Source organism: Penicillium canescens (assembly GCF_028828765.1).
Source record: "Penicillium canescens strain IBT 15451 chromosome Unknown utg000006l_segment0_segment0, whole genome shotgun sequence".
NCBI lineage: Eukaryota > Fungi > Ascomycota > Eurotiomycetes > Eurotiales > Aspergillaceae > Penicillium > Penicillium canescens.
The window spans coordinates 1,367,685-1,385,170 of record NW_026703968.1 but is presented as its reverse complement, the minus strand read 5'-3'; the positions used below and the strand labels follow the sequence as shown (position 1 = coordinate 1,385,170).

At 48.9% G+C, this 17,486-nt stretch overlaps 6 protein-coding genes across 6 annotated transcripts; 2 read left to right on the top strand and 4 right to left on the bottom strand.

The window, feature by feature from the left end:
- Positions 1-25: 25 nt before the first annotated feature.
- Positions 26-2,076, bottom strand: N7446_009475 (GMC family oxidoreductase; the record flags this gene model as incomplete). Its single annotated transcript, XM_058518220.1, has 5 exons — positions 26-72; positions 125-626; positions 684-1,566; positions 1,619-1,648; positions 1,712-2,076. 5 exons carry the CDS (start codon positions 2,074-2,076, stop codon positions 26-28), a joined length of 1,827 nt encoding a protein of 608 aa, XP_058369008.1.
- Positions 2,077-4,270: 2,194 nt separating this feature from the next.
- On the top strand, positions 4,271-5,599 carry N7446_009474 (lipid-binding SYLF domain-containing protein; the record flags this gene model as incomplete). Its single annotated transcript, XM_058518219.1, has 3 exons — positions 4,271-4,415; positions 4,469-4,566; positions 4,628-5,599. Exons 1-3 carry the CDS (start codon positions 4,373-4,375, stop codon positions 5,597-5,599), a joined length of 1,113 nt encoding a protein of 370 aa, XP_058369007.1. The 5' UTR covers positions 4,271-4,372.
- Positions 5,600-5,760: 161 nt separating this feature from the next.
- On the bottom strand, positions 5,761-10,076 carry N7446_009473 (chromatin-binding protein RAD9; the record flags this gene model as incomplete). The annotated part of the gene is made up of 2 exons (XM_058518218.1): positions 5,761-9,960; positions 10,017-10,076. 2 exons carry the CDS (start codon positions 10,074-10,076, stop codon positions 5,761-5,763), a joined length of 4,260 nt encoding a protein of 1,419 aa, XP_058369006.1.
- Positions 10,077-10,493: 417 nt separating this feature from the next.
- Positions 10,494-11,933, bottom strand: sen2 (tRNA splicing endonuclease subunit SEN2; the record flags this gene model as incomplete). Its single annotated transcript, XM_058518217.1, has 1 exon — positions 10,494-11,933. One exon carries the CDS (start codon positions 11,931-11,933, stop codon positions 10,494-10,496), a length of 1,440 nt encoding a protein of 479 aa, XP_058369005.1.
- Positions 11,934-12,254: 321 nt separating this feature from the next.
- On the top strand, positions 12,255-12,992 carry N7446_009471 (H/ACA ribonucleoprotein complex subunit NOP10; the record flags this gene model as incomplete). The annotated part of the gene is made up of 6 exons (XM_058518216.1): positions 12,255-12,448; positions 12,504-12,516; positions 12,593-12,637; positions 12,740-12,807; positions 12,862-12,914; positions 12,970-12,992. 6 exons carry the CDS (start codon positions 12,255-12,257, stop codon positions 12,990-12,992), a joined length of 396 nt encoding a protein of 131 aa, XP_058369004.1.
- Positions 12,993-13,399: 407 nt separating this feature from the next.
- On the bottom strand, positions 13,400-14,703 carry N7446_009470 (rRNA-binding endoribonuclease; the record flags this gene model as incomplete). Its single annotated transcript, XM_058518215.1, has 2 exons — positions 13,400-13,915; positions 13,969-14,703. 2 exons carry the CDS (start codon positions 14,701-14,703, stop codon positions 13,400-13,402), a joined length of 1,251 nt encoding a protein of 416 aa, XP_058369003.1.
- Positions 14,704-17,486: the final 2,783 nt, after the last annotated feature.

Sequence of the window (17,486 nt, the reverse complement as noted above, 5' to 3'; positions counted from 1 at the left end):
TTTAAATGAATCAACTTTGGCGAGATTAGGAGTTCTGAATAATGGCAGCGGCGATCTTCTCGGCAAGCATATCTATACCAGCAGTTAGCAACCGACCAAAAAGAAACATCGCCAAGAAACTTACAAACTGTCGACTGAGGATGACCAGGAGGAAGGAAAGGGAAAGCACTAGCATCGACAACACGCAGTCCTTGCACACCATATACACGAGCCTGAGAGTCAACGACAGCCATCTTATCCTCCAGGGTACCCATCTTGCAAGTGCAAGCCGCATGCCAAATAGTCATAATATTGTTCTTGATCCATTCCAAGATCTGAGCATCAGTTTGGACCTGAGTACCGGGGTTGTACTCATCGCCAATGACAACGGGTGCCATGGCATCGCTCTGGAAGGCCTGGCGCATGCGCTTGAACATGGCAATGGCAACTTCCTGGTCTGCGGGAGTGTCCAGCCAGTTGGGGTTGATTGTCGGGAGGTCAGTAGTGGAACCTGAATTCAAGGTGACGTTCCCACGAGATGTAGGCGTGATTAGCACGCCAAGCATTGAGGCGTACTGGTATCCATCTTTGGGCTGGTTTGTCAGGAGATTGGAGACGTTTCCAACGTATCCTGCGCCGGAAATGTACTATGTACCTGTTAGCATTTGCTCTGTATTTTGCCACCATCTTGACCTTGTGTATACCTCTGCCTCGGGCCAGTCGTCTGGGAACTTAGCCAAGCTCTCTTTCGTTACCTGAGAGAAACCAGAGCGCAAAGAGTCGGGGATCTTCTCCCAGGCTAGGAAATCGGCGACTGGATTCGTCAATAATCCAGTCTTGGTGAAGGCTCCACCGACGACTTGTCCAGCCGCATAGAGAAGGTCATTGGCAAACTTCGTTAATGTGGTCACTTGAACACGGTATGTAGGCGCAAAGAACGCATGGTCCCACATGTTTTGCCCGACACCAGGTCGATTAGCGATAACATCAATGCCATGAGCTTCCAACTGTTCAGAAGGGCCAATTCCAGAAACCATGAGAAGTTGAGGAGACTGAAATGCACCAGCGGAGATGATAACTTCTTTCGAGGCCGAAAGGGTAATAGTGTTGCCAAAAAGACCCTTCACTTCAACTCCGGTGGCTTTTCTCTCTTTAAAAACAACTTTTGTTGCGAGGGTGTTGGTATAGATTGTCAGAGAAGATGGAGTAATCTTGGACAAGAAAGACTCCTCGGAGCTACTGCGAAGCTCATGAGCCGGGTCGATGGTGGATGAACAGTACTGGGCTCCCATCAAAGAACCGAGGTTGAAGTCCTGAATTTCATTGATACCAATAGCCTGCATACCCAGGTTCATCCATGAAGAGAATGGCATTGCGAAGTTGGCATACGAGACCTGCAATGGGCCTCCGCCTCCGTTTGATTCATATGCGTCGGCGTTATAGGCAGCCGAGGCATTTGCAGCTCTGTATTGGGTATCTGGTGCCGTGAACTGGACACTTTTTTTGTAAAATGGAAGTACCTGGTCAAACTTGTAACTATCATCGTCGACAACAGTGGCCCATTGGTCCATAGATTCACGTGTTGGGCTAGATCGGGTGTTAGCTGAGGGGCCGAAGTGTATAGTCCCTGCCACCTTACCGCTGGTAGATCATGAAGTTCAGAGCCGATCTGGAAAAACATTGTTACAACTGTCTTTTCCTGTAATTGTAGAGGAAAACAAGGAAATCATACGATCCTCCGAGGCATTTTCCTCGCGCGTAGTGAATGGCTCGCCCATTGGCACCTGGTTGGTCCATTGTTATAAAGCCCCAATCGACGGGAGAATAGGTATTAGGATCGGCTCCCACAGGTAGGACATCTGCCGCAGGAACTGCAGCCAGAGACTGTAGCTCATAATACCCTCCAGCTTCCACCAAAGCGACTTTGAACTCGTTCTGTGCTAATCGCGTCGCAATCACAGCTCCGCCGGTACCACCGCCAACAACCACATAGTCAAATGTCTGGTCAACAAGAGGGCCAGACCGCCGCTCAAATTCTTCACCTGCCACGCTACTCACCTGGAGCGCGAGAGCTACAAGTATAGCCCGGAAAAGCATCTTGACGGACGGTTGAATTGCTGGGGAATCGGGGCTAGACGGGCCTACCATTACAGCGAGAGGGGCCGACATAAGTTCAAAGCTTTACAAGGTCAGCTCGGATCCCGCGGCTAATGTTTGGTGGATTGCTGTGTGACTGTGACTGGAATGATGAAGGGTGGATCAAAGGGGTAATGATAGCCCACGAACACTGGAAGTAGCTCTTTCAAAAATCTTCAAGATCCCACCTTGAATCAGTTTAACTGGAGTCTTGCACTAAATCAGCTAATTGCTGACAGTTTCCATTCCTTTTCTTTGGCTCATACCGAGGGATTTCCTCGCCGCAAATTTAAGCATAAGTGGCGCCCGTGGTCCAGCCCGATCCGCCAAACTCTATTATAGTTTGCCGACCGGATTTGGCCTACTCCGTCGGATAGATCAATTGTCTATTAAGCGATCACTGCGATACAATACACATCCTCTTCGGCTCCTGCAACTAGCACTTCACATTACACGGGCCATGCGGGTTTTGGTGCTGAGGTCCGCGTCGGTTCCCCAGTGAGCCGGTCTGTTTCAAGCCAAGACGATCGGTGCGATGCACGTCGCTAATATTTAGATTGATTATTCCGATTGACCCAGAATACAGTGCCTGAGAACGAACTCTTGATTTCCTTGATCTTAGCTAGCTTCACGATTCCCCTGCATTTGGGAACAATGCTGCAATTTGACCATCAAAGTAAGACATACTTAAAGCCAGGAGTTTTAGGGGTATTTCCCTAACACAACCGCGTAACCTTTCTTCTCTCCTGTAGAGATTTAACGCGAAGATAATATTGCACACTTGATACGGTTATACGATTTCCGTGGCAAAGGCTAGTTGTTTTTGGTCAAAAAAATCAATGTTTAGCCGCCACGCTGTTCTAGTGCTGTACCCGTGCTCAGACTATTTACATGAACGCTCCACTAGGGCGGGGCACGGGCCGTCTCATATATTCAATCTTCCAATGGAAATTCTTCAGGTGTCATGCTTGGTAGATGATCGTGATCATGCCTAACTTCTCTAATATCCGCAGGCGTTAGAATGTCGGATTGGTTTTTGCGTCACGGTCTTTTTTTTTTTTTTTTTTTTTTTTTGCCTATTACTTCGCCTCTGTTTTCCCTAGTTTTCAGTTTCAAAGATTATCAATATGTTTAATATCATTCTCTATTCACTATAACGACGTAATGAATAATCTACTTAATACAATACCATATCTAGAATATACTAATGTCACTTATCATTTGAGGGGAGCTCACTTTCAGGGTGGGCTGCATACATTGAGCTTAACGTTAACTTAATGCCTCTCTCACTCTCTCGCGCTCACCTTATTCCCCATCGTTGACTCCTATCATCATTTCTTGGCCTTTTCAAAGAGTCGACCAAGCCCCGGCTTCCAAGCATCTCCACGTGAATGATAGCGTTAGCTACGTACATCCAGGGTATCGAGATGGAATAAGGCCCAAGATAGAGGGATGATGCGACCAAACAAGGAATGCCCTGTGTTCCCTCAAGGCAGCCACTAAGCATTACATGCACGACTGTGCCGACTCTTTATAAAGACACTATTCAGATCTCGTACGTCTCTATCTATGGAAAGATTGATATAGTATGCTAATATTGGTCCCTTTTGTTGGGAGAGCCTCCAAAATATTGCTGGCCGGTTAGGCCAGGCTAGTCTAACGAACTAGACTATTACCCGTACAGCTGCGCGATCCGGTCGATTCGCCTGATTGTGGTAAATAGGAGAATTACTTATACGCAGGTTTTGGTCAAATCTACGAAATGATAGAGTTTGTCCTTGGGGATAGTCAGAGAGTCGGTGAGGCTCATCTTGGAGACCTCAGAGGCTTGACAGTCTCACTTCTTTTAGGTTGAGGCAATTCAATATGACTGGCGTTGAAACAATTCACATACTTGAATTTCTATGAGCTCCACGGCTTTCAATAAAATCGGGTCTCTAGATTCGAAAGGTCCGGTGAGGTATGGAGCTGGGCGTATACTAAATGTCCGTGCACACCAGGATCTACTCAGCCCCTCAACCCCTATTAGACCTCATGTTACAAGCATAGAACAACTACCAATGTTTAACTTGAGCACCGATCTAACAAGTGCCGATTCTGTTCTAGGGACTTGTTAATTGCGGATGTCTGCAAATACAACCCGACAGCCCAAGGTTGAACACGAGAACGGCGCCTTTCGACCCCATTGTCCAGTCAAATTCTAATCCCATAGACATCGTCACTCACAAAAAGCGAGCAAGAGACTACTGCACATACCATGAAAAACCCACTGCATAACCCATTACCAGCATCGCTATCTAGTACATATGATCCACTTTCCCCATACAGCAACCCTAAACTGACCACCCATCAGGCGAGTGCAAGAAAGCAGCTGCAATCCTAGAATCCTTCATCAACCCGAAACTCAAGATCGACGGAGAAATACCAAGAAAGGTCTTCAAAGGGGCAAAGGTACCACACCCCTTAGTGAAACAACCATCAGAAATAGTGCTTACTCCCGCCCCGTCTCCAGGGAATCGCCATCTTCACAGCCCTACGAGCTGGATTCCTAGGTTCCGCCCGCTTCGGATCAGGTTTAATAATCGCCCGCCTCCAAGATGGAAGCTGGTCAGCCCCATCAGCAATGGGCATGGGCGGCGTCGGAGCAGGCGGCCAATTCGGCATGGAATTAACGGACTTTGTATTCGTCCTGACGACCGATTCAGCAGTGAAAACATTCATGCAGGCTGGGAGTCTGACTCTTGGTGGGAATATCTCTGCAGCTTTGGGGCCTATTGGCCGGAGTGCTGAGGCCGGGGGTGTGTTGGGGGTGAAGGGCGGTGCTGGGGTATTTGCTTACTCGAAGACTCGTGGATTGTATGGCGGTGTTACGGTTGAAGGTGGTGTTATTGCTGAGCGGGCTGATGCCAATAAGAAGTTTTATGGGCGGAAGGTTAGGGCTGTTGAGCTTTTGACTGGGCTTGTGCCTTCGCCGCCTGAAGCTGGGGTGCTTATGGATGTGCTCAATGGTGACTTCTTTCTTGTTGATGGAGTTGGTACACCTTCTTCGGAGGGCCCGGGGCAGTCGGATGCTCAGACTAGTGGGGTTGCTGTTGGAGGTTCTAGCGAACAGCCACAAAGTGGTTCTGCTCCTGCGGCTGGACAGGCACCAGCTACTGAGCAGGTTGCAGAGCAAGCGCCTCAACTTCCAGAATTATCCAATTTTGAGAATCTCGATATGGCCCAGGGGCCAAATGTGCAGGGGCCTCTTCCTGTCGTTGATCAAGCATCGGCTGCAGAGCAAGATGGGCAGCGAGAAACTCAACCCACACAATCTTCCAACAGTGCTCATGATCATACTTGGGGAGATACTGAAGGCCTCGATACTGGTGGTCAAAAAGGGCCGTCCGAGAGAGCGAACAGAGAACAGGCAAAAGGGAAAGAGCGAATGCCCATTAAACCAGATGAGCCTACTGATGGGCCGAACATCGAGCATGCTCACTAATGCTCAGATGATTGACACGGATGTTCTTAAAAAACCCTTGCTGCGATTCCTTAAAAAGGCAGAGAATAAGCTGTCAACCTACAGGTATCCAAAAATACAGTGAAAATCATTAAATTTGTACATTTTATGACATTGGTATCAAGAACCAGAAAAAAAAACATTCACTCGGCAAACAACCGACCGAGAATCAAACTCTGACAAACAAACTCATTACCAACAACCTTTGGAGTAATCTTCCGCTCACTCGGAATAGGAGTAGAAGGAATGGTCACAGTAGACTTCTTCCGCTTCTTTCCATGAGTCAGATGAATCTTCTGCGTCTTCGGCTCAAGCATCCACCGTGCAGCACGTTGATCCGCATCGTCAACGTAGATCCAGTCCCAGCTGGATGGTACACCGGCATCAGACTGTGAGTCGATCAAGGCTCGGGCCGTGCCGAGATCGGGAACTCGTTCAACGCGCGAAGCTCCCAGGGCGTATGTGAGGAAGATGTAAGCTTTTCGCTTTTCTTCTGCTTTTCCGCGGCCCATGACGAGGAGAACTGATTGCCCTTTGAGGAGTTTGGGTCGTGCTGAGATGGTTTCGGAGAGACGGGCGGAAGATGGGGGTGTTGGAATCATTAGTCTGGATTTTGTTGCTCCGTTGAGGTAGGTTGAGTCCCCGGCGGGTAGAAGGTAGATGTCCCAGTCAAGAACGCGGCCTTGTGCAAGGCAGTCTTCTACCCAGCGTCCTGACAGACAGGGGAGATTCAATGCAAGTGCTTGCATATATTTCTCGCGACGGGAATGTGTGTCGGCAATCAAGCAAGCAAAGCCAACATCTTCGGCGAGGGCTGTAAGACGTAGGCCTTGGTTTTTGGCTTCATCCTTGGCTGAGGTTTTTGTCGGGGTATCGTTTGGAATAATCGATGAGGCTTCGAACAATTGAGTGAATCCTTCGTGTAGTAAAGTGCCGCCGTTCTCTTCGATCATCTTCGTGACACGGTTTTTGGACGTTTCATCTTCTTTGTAAGATACCGCGAATGCCATTCCGGCGAAGATCCCGCTGGCTTGACGAATGCTCCGAGAGAAGCGAGCGCTGGGAGATGCAGGCACAGACGGGGGTTCAGATGGCGTTGCGGCCTTGTTTTCTTGACGAACAGGATCGGGCCGATGTGTAAACTCCCGATCTTGGAGCTTCTTCCAGAGCATAGTATCCAGATAGATGCGGCCAATTGGCACCTTGATGATGTTTTCAGTACCGCTTAGTCCACCACGTGGCAGGCTCTTGCGCTGCTTGGGACCAAGGATGACAGTAGCGTGGCCATAAATATCAGTAATGGGATGAAGGCCATCGTCAACAGCCTTGGAAAGCTCTTCTTTAGTAAGTTTGTCATCGAGCCCGCGGACAACGTGGGTCACTTTAGGGACATTAGGCATGTCAACTTTAACCTCATCTCCGACACGCAGCTCAAATCTTTTCACGGTAACTTTGGGCACTTCCACAGGGTGACTGTCCTCAAATTTAACCGAAAATTGATTTTGGGAGACCCCTAGTGGGGTTCCAAAGCATGTTGCGGGGAAGTATGCCAATTGTTGGCCTCTCCAGACTGCAAGCACTTGACTTGGAGCAATCTGCGTATTATCTGATAAAGTTTGGGATGGTCGGGGTGTAGTAGGGGATGCTATGGTGGAGGCTGATTCTGACTCTGCAATATCGGCTGAGTCGGTTCTGGTACCAGCGGGATCAGAAGATGGAGGTGGTGGTGGGTTATGAACGACAGCTTTAGGCTTAGGTGCGGATCTTTCAGGCTTCCCAGTGTTCCTTTCCGGGCTTTGCGATTCTCGCAAAGATCGCGACATAGCGCGCTGGCCGAGTCGTTGGCCGATCCTCGATCTCCGGCGGAAGGGCTGCTCAGGCGAGTTCTCCACTTCCCATACATTTTCGGGAGCTCGTCGCGGGGGCTTTGATTGTCTCCGGACGTCTGTTGCAGGCACTTGTATCTGCGATACGTGCTCTGGTTCTTCTGGAATAGGCGGTGGTCGATTGTGTAGTGCGCGAAGTGGCGTGACTGACTTAGGAGGCTGCGCACGAGGGGTGAAAGGTATGATCGGGTCGGAGGCGATATAACTTTGACCTTCATTGCCGCGGCGCTTCTTCTTATGTCGGGTTGGTGATCCATCGACGAGCGCTCTGAACTCTTTGTCGTCGTTCGCAAAAATCCCAATCCCCATGTCGAATCCTCCCGTTCCAACTTGTGGTGAAAGATCTGCCGCAATTTCGGTCAAGGCTCTGCGTTGCCCTCCGCCTGGGCTAGAAAGCAGTTTTTTGAGTGGCGAAGACAGTGCCCTAGCTCCAGATGGACGGATCTGACTGCTTCTGTTATTAGAAATACCATTGAACATCGGTGGAAGATCATCATCTTCATTGTTCAGTCCATCGCCATTGGATCCAGATTCTGAATGGCATTGGGAGTTACTGGGGCTTGTTTCAGGGATGCTTGTCAATCGAGCCATATCACCAATATGTTTAAGGCGTTGATGAACAGGCGTTTCAGTCACATGGGATTGCAGAGATGAATTGACTCCAAGTCCCGGGTCTCTGGGGTGAGATGAGCCCATGTCTTGCTGCTCAGATGGGGCACTAGATCGTGCGTCTCCGTTCCTGTAGAATGGTGTGTCCTTTCCAGACTTTATATCCTGGCTATTTGGCACAATGCTAGCTTGTTGGCCATTGCGACTTGAAGGTCTTGATCGCTGATCGGGTCGAGAGCAAGGAGGAGAGGATTGAAGACGTTGTGGCAAAGGAGAATTCACATGAGAGCGCGATGGCGATTGAGGCATATTGTTCTGAACAGGTTCGTCGTAAATGCTTATCGGTGAGGGTTGCGGCGTTGGTTGAGGCGATGGTTGAGAATCGTTCACCTGCATTTGGGAAGAACGAAAGTTGGGTTGATTACCCGTTTGGGAGCGGAAGGAGCGTGGACGATGGATGTCGTCCTCTGGTTCTGCATCTAGACACGTAGCAGATGGTGAATGCATTAGCTCAAAGGCAAGCACCTGAGATAGTCGTTCATGGGCACTGGCGGCGGCGGCAGCATCCAACGGAGGGCCGTCGTAGTTTTCTTTATCCTCTTCCGTTGAAGATGGAGGAGGCTCTTGTGATTGAGGAACCTGCACAACACTATCTTCTTCTTGTTCTGTTTCTTCCTCGCTAGCAACAGGCTCGACCGTTTCGACGTCTTGCGGTGAGTGTTGGGGAGAAGTTGGTCTGGCCGAAAGGTTTGATGTCGATCTGGCAGGAGCCTTCAGACCGGCGAACTGGGCCGCAGCTTCCTCATCAATCTCCCGTTGCCGCCGTGCACGTTCTACAAAGCTCGACTCCTTGTAGAACTCTTTGTCACTCTGGTCCGACTGGATGTTGCCCGCCGATCGAGTCAACCTCTCTCCTAACGTCCGATCGCGCCTGGTCTGTGACTCCTTCATCGAGATATAGTTCAAGTTCGGTTCGGATGATTCTCTGACGAAGTTGTTTTGGACACCCATCAACGGCGAGGAAATGCCGTGAGTAATCCGGGCTTTCTGGATCGGAATATTCGGCGATGGGCGGTCCGATGCGAGTTCCGACTGCAGGTTGACGAGAGGAGATGACGGCGCCTGTGTAGCTCTGAATACCTGGCTGAGACCCATCAGGCCACCACTGGACTCGATATCCCCAGCAAGCGGGTTCCGCGAGACGCTCGGGGTCTCAGTGGTCGCGCCGTTTGCCTCGGCCCTTTTCACCCCCGTTCCTGGAGTTTCGGCCAGGAACCTTTGCGACTCGGGGAAGAGATCGGGCGCATAGGCCATCGGAGAAGACTCGTTCGGATCAGAATTACTGGCGTCATCGTTTTCGTCGTTATACTGGGTGAGTTCGATCCCGTGGCGTGCGGTGTCCAATTCGGCGAAGAGGTCGATATGGCCGCTATCGCCTTCGTGCAAGGTCCTCAATGTTGCTCGGTCTGCCCCTGTTTGTGTGAAATCATGGTGCATGGACTCCTCGTTTTGTCGGATGAGGCTGTCGTACACTGACTGCGATACAACCTGGGTGTCCCCCGGAGCACCATTTCCCGAGCTCATGTCAAATTGCGATCCCGGTACAGCCTCCGGTCCGGCATCGCTTTTTTGGAAACTCATTGGTTGTGATTCATGCTGCCGGGATCGAGTCGGGGAGTGTTGGTCTCTGGTGGAAAATCTCGCGGGGTCTGATGGCGTTTTCGGGGGTTGAGATTGGCGAGAAAATGTGCCAGAAGCGCTGTTCACTTGGTATATGTAACTGAGTTTGTTCCTTGGTTCGTTGCCAGTATCTGCAAAGCCTGAGTGACACAGCTGAGATGGAGAGTGCTGGGTTTTTGGATTAGTCCAATGAGGGCGAAGAACGCTGCAGGGTTGGTACATACTAGCCCCAACGCGTCGCGTCGCAACTTCGCAAAATCGATGCTATCCTCCTGACTTTCCATTTTCGGGCCATATAGAGTCCCAAGATACCCTCATAGATCAGTGTGGTAAGATAGCTACCTCAGATATTAATTGTACTAAATTGCTTCCTCGTGATACCCGGCCATCAAAATTGATGGGCTGGCACCCGAACGCGAGCCGGACGCGAAATTCATGTCACGTGAGTGTTGAGAGTAATATTGCCTCTTATAGACTAGCGTGGTAGTAATGCCTTTTTTTGCACGATTCATGACTCGGCAAACGAGTGCATTCTACAAGATATTTACATTGATAAAAGTATTTGGAATAGTAAATCGTTGACATCATGGGTCATTATGCAATGATATTACAAGTATGCAACAATTCATGTTCAAAGCAACAGCATGAGCTGAGGGTATCAGAAGCCCTGTACAAAAACGAAAAAAACAACACCATGCTACTCAATCACGCATGCGGTTAGGCACGAATCTCTTAACAAGGAATTCGCGCACCTGGTAAGTACCAAGCAAAGCGCCAATATCATCAATGGAAGCAGAAGGCGGCGGCACTTCCACGTAGCAGACAACAAGACTCTTCAAGACCTGGGCCTGGACTCGGTTGACGCAGTGCAGCCACCACCAACTCCGAGCCTGCTTGGCAGCAATGTATTCCTTCCGTTCCTCGGTTTCGGTCCAGTAGGTGTGGCTGTAGGAGGGGATGACGATGACGGCGAACTCGGCGTGTGAGAAGACGGGTCCGCGGTTGTAGAGCAGGTAGTCTGTTCCGAATTTCACGCCGGAGCGGACGACCCAGCCTAGAGAGCGGAAATGGTGGTAGATGACGTAGGAGAGCATGAAGGGGTCGTCGGGTTGGAGGGCGGCAGAGGCATCCCGGGAGGGATAGAAGGAGTGGTTGCAGAGGAGTTTGAGGAGGGATGTAGTTGAAATGATTGAGTTCGGCTGATTCTGGCCTGCCTTGACGGGGGCATCATAGACGTTCAAGGCGCCGAGGGAGTAGGCGAGGAAGAATGCTTCTTCCTTGGAAAGTTGGAGATGCTCTTCATTTTCGAAGATGGGTTCCTCGTCCGCTTCAATGCTATCCACAAGGGGATTCGTGAGTTTGACGGAAGACGGCGAGTTTGAGAGGAACTCTTTCTTTTGCACGACTGGCGAGAAGCGTACAGACTTCCCATTTGGCGACTTCTCGGCTTGATCCGCTGAATCCGTCACAGCCGCTTTTTGTGCTGCTTGGTTGCGTGCCTCGAGCATTCTGGCCTCCTTTGCCTTCCTAAGGGAGAACTTCTCAGTCGAGGTTGCTGTGTCGTTAGCCGTGCCATCTGCTGGCGTTGACTGGTAATCTTGGTCAGGCGTGGCGCCAGATTCCCTGGCCGCAGCCTCAGCCTTGAGTCTCTCCTCAATGGCCAGCTTTTCCATGCGTGCACGCTCTAGCTTCAGCTCGCGTCGTTCCGTCCGTCGCTGTCTTGTAACCTCCTCACTTGACTTGCCGCCCAATAACCCTCTCCGCTTCTTCTCACGTGCCAGCCAGCTCGGCTCGCTTCGACTTAAACTACCCTTGCCAAAGAAGCCCATCTGCCACAAGGCCTTAATGGCATCCTCGTCCGTAACATGGATCGACGAAGTGGCCGAGTCAAAATAGGCTGAGTAGACTTCTTGACGGGGCGGGGAGATAAGGAATGTGAGATACGAGAGGACAACACTAATAAGAGAGAGAGGGTTATGAGGAATTACAGGAGGAACATGATGTACAGTGACCGGGAGAGGGAACCGGTGAATATGTCTGAAGTTGGGCCTAGGAGGACGGGGAGCACGAGGCGGGCGAGCATCTGCAGGCCCGGACTGGGTAGACGCAGGCCTCTCAGTGCTGGTTACTGGAGCGGCCATTATGAAGCCACTACTGGAAGAACTCGTATTGAGATTCAAAAGTCCTGAAGAAATTCGATGTTAGCGAATGTCTTTCCACATGCGAAGTGTTCATTCGACATGGTGTGGTTCTTCTCAGATACCGTTGTAGTCAATTCAGCGAATCATTGACAGACAGCTAGAAATCAAAGTGCCGTCTGCCTGAGCATGAATAAAGGTGTCATCACCGAAGGTGAAGGGCATGGGGAGAGGGAAGAAGTCATTCTTACCTGGAGGTCTGTATGCTGAAGTAAGTTGAACTGTCAATTACTAAAGCCACCATGGCATTTCTGCCCATCAACAATGGCCATGCGCTGTCATAGAGATGAATATACTATTTTTGCAGCTCTTTGCGAGGAAGAGGAATTTTTGCGGGAAGCCCGGCCATTTAAAGCAGAACATGACTCAGCAGGGTGGCCCGAGCTCGCTCAGGTTCATCGAGAAAAAAATTCCTCCACTATCGCCGTCAAGCCGAAACGAAGCACCAATACCGTCAAGTGAGTTATTGATCTTGTACTCGATATTATATTGATCTGCTAACCTCTATCTCAGAATGCATCTTATGGTATGTTTCATCGCAACCGCAAAGCGCACGAATCGCCAGCTCCGTCCCAGAATCGGTCGCTAATTTTAACGAACAGTACACTCTCGACACCGAAGGCAAGCGTGTCTACACGCTCAAGAAGGTATGGGAACAATTGCACCGAGGAAAATCTGGTGTACTCAGACTCAGTGGTTCCTTTGGTCCTACTTGTACCTTGCATGATTCTAACATCGGTCAACTATAGGTCCTCAACGGTGAGGTTACCAAGTCTGCCCATCCCGCCCGTTTCTCTCCCGATGACAAGTACTCTCGGTAGGTGCATTTGTGTTGTATGTTGGAATTGCAGTGAGCTAACCATTTCCGCAGTCACCGTGTCACCCTGAAGAAGCGCTACGGTCTTCTCCTCACGCAGCAGTCCGGTACGTCGAATCTTTTCCCAAATTGCGCTTTCTAGAACTAACATCGATATCACAGCTGCCAACCCTGCCCAGCCTTAGAGCAATTAACACTGAGAAAAGTGTATTACCGGGCGGCATAGCCCATGTTTCGGCGAATGGTGTTTTTCTGCGGTCAACGGATGGCTAAGATGTGCATACTTGCTTTGCTTTCGTTGGATATTCTTGTCGGGGCTTGACCTAGACAAATTAGAGAATATGATACCTGATCTAGGTCGTCAACAACAAGGACTTTGATAACTGTTCATATACAATCGTATGACTGGCTACATAATCTATGTTCAACTGTAAATCAAAAGACAAGACATGGTCATTCCTCATGAACAGGCCGATCGTCACCATGAGTGCCACAGTGACATCGACCAAGTGAAACGAAACTTTTTCTCTTTTCCATGCCCCAAAACTCCAGCCCATGTAATGCAAGATGCAAAGTCACCCACATCGCACACTTAGCGCTTTCTAGAGTTGACATTGCGCCCAGCTCCGACCTTGGTACGACCACCGGTCTTGTTGCGCTCGCCAGTCAAAATGCCAGGAAGGTAATCCTCGTCCATGAGATCGCGCTCACGGCGCTGCCGGCGCTCTTCTTCTGCGTTGGCGCGGACAAACTCTTTCTGGTCCTCAGCAAGGACGAGCTCTGTGCCCCATCCTCCCTTGCCACCGCCGCCCTTCCACTTGCCGTTCGCACTGCCTGCGATGGGCTTGGGGACGCTGTATACGTTGCCGCGGTTGTTCCACTGCATGTTCTTCTTTAGATGCATTGTGAATTGGCCATTAGCAGTGGTGGTGCAAGAGACACGAGTAAGGGTGTCTTTGCCGCAGCGAGGGCAGAACTGCTTGTTCATGTCCTTGGTGGTTAAGAAGCAGCCGTGGCAGCGCTTAATGAAGGTTCTGAGGTGCTGAATCTTCTGCAGGGTGGTGGTAGACAGAAGGTTAAGGTTCATCTGGAGGAGAACGTTTTGACACTATTCAACTATCTTAGTGTGTGGTTCAATGTTTTGGTTTCGGGTGTACTTACCGCGAAATCAGTGGTCATGGTCGCAACTTGCATCGTCTTCGGCGCAGCCGTGAGAGATGCAGCTCCACCAGACTCATCCTGAGCCAGGCGCTTCTTATAGTTGGAGGGTGTGATCCACTCTCCGCCGTCGGAATCGGCATCATCCGCAGGCTCGTCTTCGTCCTTCTCTTCCGCGGCAATAATCTCGACATCCTCGTTGGAGGCGGGGACAGTTTCCTCCTCCTCCTTAGGCTGTTCTTGGGTCTCCTCAATCACAGCTTCCTTCACACCCTCTGTGATAGACTGCACTTCTGTAGACTCGGGTTGGGCTTCCTTGGGTTCTTCCTTGGGCTCTTCCTTCACAGGGGGCTTGCCGTTGATTTTCTTCTGTCCGGGGACACTTCTCAACCGCCAGTCTCCTTCATTCTTTTCGCATTCGAGTTCGTATGCAAGGGCGAGGATCTCGATATCGACTCGACTCAGCACAGTTCGGTCACCAGTCTTGCGAGCGAATTCGCTAATGATGTTGAAGCTGTTTGGTGTGGGCGTGCGCTGCTTCAAGAAAGGCAGGTAGAGAGTCTCGACACGTGCGCGGGCATCAGGGTCGCGAATTTCGGCCACCACGGAGGGGGTGGTGATAATTTCCTCACATTGCGCGAGGAGGGTCGAAAGCGGCGGGGTATTCTTGAGAATCGGACCCGCGTCCAACACAATTGTGTGGACGGGCTTGGGAGTTACGTTTGTAGTCTCCGCCATATTGACCTGTATAACAGGAATATTCCTACTGGTCAACAACGAGAGAGCGAGGAAATGCAGGCGACTTGAGAAAGTGAATGTGTTGGAAGATGAAATTTCTCTGTGAATGGTCTGTGCGTCCTTATCGGCCTATCTTATCGCATCTATAACCACCAAGGTATTTTTTTCTTTTTTGTTTGTTTCCCAATTGACCTTGGACCCATTCAGCGAATACTGTGATGGTTGCTTGATAAATAAGTCTATATAGTATATATATGTGGGGATATTGAATTGGCGCTGTTGTTGGCAACAGGGCTACCTCTGGAAGCATAGTAAATGTTATACCAATGCTCTTGAAAAATGGAGAACTGGTCTTGGTATCTTTATGGATAAATAATTTGAATTAGTCGCGGTTGGTCAACTAATGTAGCTATCCCGATCCTCAAGACAAGTAGGGAGGAATCAAGAATATATGTTTGCTTTATTGTCAAACATTAATCTTAGAAATCTACCAACTGTAAATATTATCACACAGAGTCGTATACCAGTCACTAGCCACGAAATTATCTAGAGAAGCGAAAGAGCTGTCATATTGCGTGGAAATCTTCCCAATTTTCTACATAGTTGAATTTTTGGCATTTCGGGACAATTTGTCAAAAGGTAGAATACACGAAACAATAAATATTCCTTTTTAGGCTCTAAATTAGCATATATACGTATATCTCTATATCCTAGATTGATTGAAGGAGTAGTAAGTGAGAGTTATAAATGAGGCAAAAGTGAGGTGTAAGTGAGTCTTATAAGTAATGTTTCTAAGTGAGGCAGAATGGATAGCATTTAGTGTGACGCTTCCTAGCATCCCTCTTGTTCTCTTTCTCTATTCTCACTAGTGGTTTGGATAAATGGACTCTTTTGATCAAGGCTTGCCGACTCACACTTAGTTGGCTTATCTTACTGCCATAAACTATCTATATTGTGATGTATATATCGTGTTTAAATCACCAGTATCTTTGTATCATAATCCAAACATAGTATATCCGACAAAAAGCAAGGGCAGATCGGGAATGCATTTGAACGCCTCTAGGCCTAAAGTTATCGAGAGAATTGAAGGAGCTGCCATATTCCGTGAAAAGCTTCCCCAGGTTTCTGTATACTCCTAACATGTTGAGGCTAAGGAAAATGCCGTGAGGCTTAAGCAGACCACCACCAGATCTAGGTGTAAGTCATGGTACACTGACTTAGCTTATGGCCGAGAATCTGATTATATTAATACTAGAATCAAAGGGATATTCAACTATAGACCTAGAGACTTTAGGCAATGTTTTATATTACGAATCTGTGGGACATAACGTGTCATATGAACGGGTCACTCTAAATATCAAAGTTGGAGCCTATCTTCCTAATCGGAATGGCAAACAGCCCTCCTCATCAAGATTAATCCCTACTTTCGCAATACCCCGCCTAAATAAAACACTACATTTAATTGTGCTAGGCCATACCGCGCAGAAAGAACGCGGTCAATTCCTGGAGATCGCCCCGGTAGATCCCGGTGATTTGACTCCTTTTTGACGTTTTTTTATAGGGTTCTGACTTGAGACTCCAAATTTTGAAATTCTCATCACAAGAATCTGAGTACATAAGAGAAATCCTTGGCTCTGGTGCCATGAATCAGCAGAGTTGACCGAGCAGCGTTTCGACAACCATCCTTCAAGGACACTTGCGTTGTTCATGAATGACTGACACACCACATTCTGTCCAGAGCAGCCAAAAGGAAATGGTTGCTGCGGACTGTCTCATTTTGAACCAGACTTGATTGTGCATTTGCTTCCATGACATCGCTAACTGAACCATATGCAGACCCGTCAGAGTGGTCTACAGTAGGCATCGCAGTCGCGGTGGACTCGTCTCGAGTACCCACATAATGAAAGGTTTCCATGTTTTCTACAGTTGTCCAAATAACATTAACAGGCGATATCTACTATGTCAACACATCTGTTAATTACCGAGCTTCCCTAGCAACTCGGCAACCAAGGCAATATATGTGCATGCAAGCTCAGAACCTAGCGCCCTGCATATTTGCCAAAGCCACCACGTAACGAAATTAGAAAACTCGAATCTTCAAGAACGCGAATAGATGTCTGCAGTCCCTTCTGCGAGGATGGATTGGCAATTATCAATGTTCGTGCAGGCAATCAGCCCCGGATGTGACATGTAAACTCGTTTGTCAACTCCACATTGGCGGAGTTCGCTTCAGTCACACATTTCAGCTGGTTATCTCAATGGCTTACAGATTAATTGCTTTCCCAAAAACTACTTTGGCAGCTTTTGCCACGGGCTGAGAAGCGATCGTGAACACCTTTGCCTGTTGTGAGACGTGAGTGCCCGACTGAATGGAACTCGTTAGCTCTATTACAAAGACTGAGGTGATCTAAAGCATAAAATCAGTTTCCAATGTTATACTCATAAATAAATACATACATTTATCAAGTTAAAGCACAAATAATGAGGCTTTTGCGTGTTTACGTCGGGGTTATAACCAGGTAACGACAATCCCTTACAAGGAACCAGCCACTATCGAACGGCGATTTGACCCAACAAATAGGAGATTTAATTCAAATTTTGAATTCCACATTTGATTGAATTTCCGCCCTCCCAAAACAAGTATATTTGTGGGAAAGTTCTGGGGCACCCCTTGCACGACTAGTGACCTGTGCGACGAGCTTAACAAAGCCCTACCAAGCAAATTCGAGTCCCTGGCGCATGTGGACGCTTCGTTTCTCTGTCAACTCTTGAAACAGGCTGAA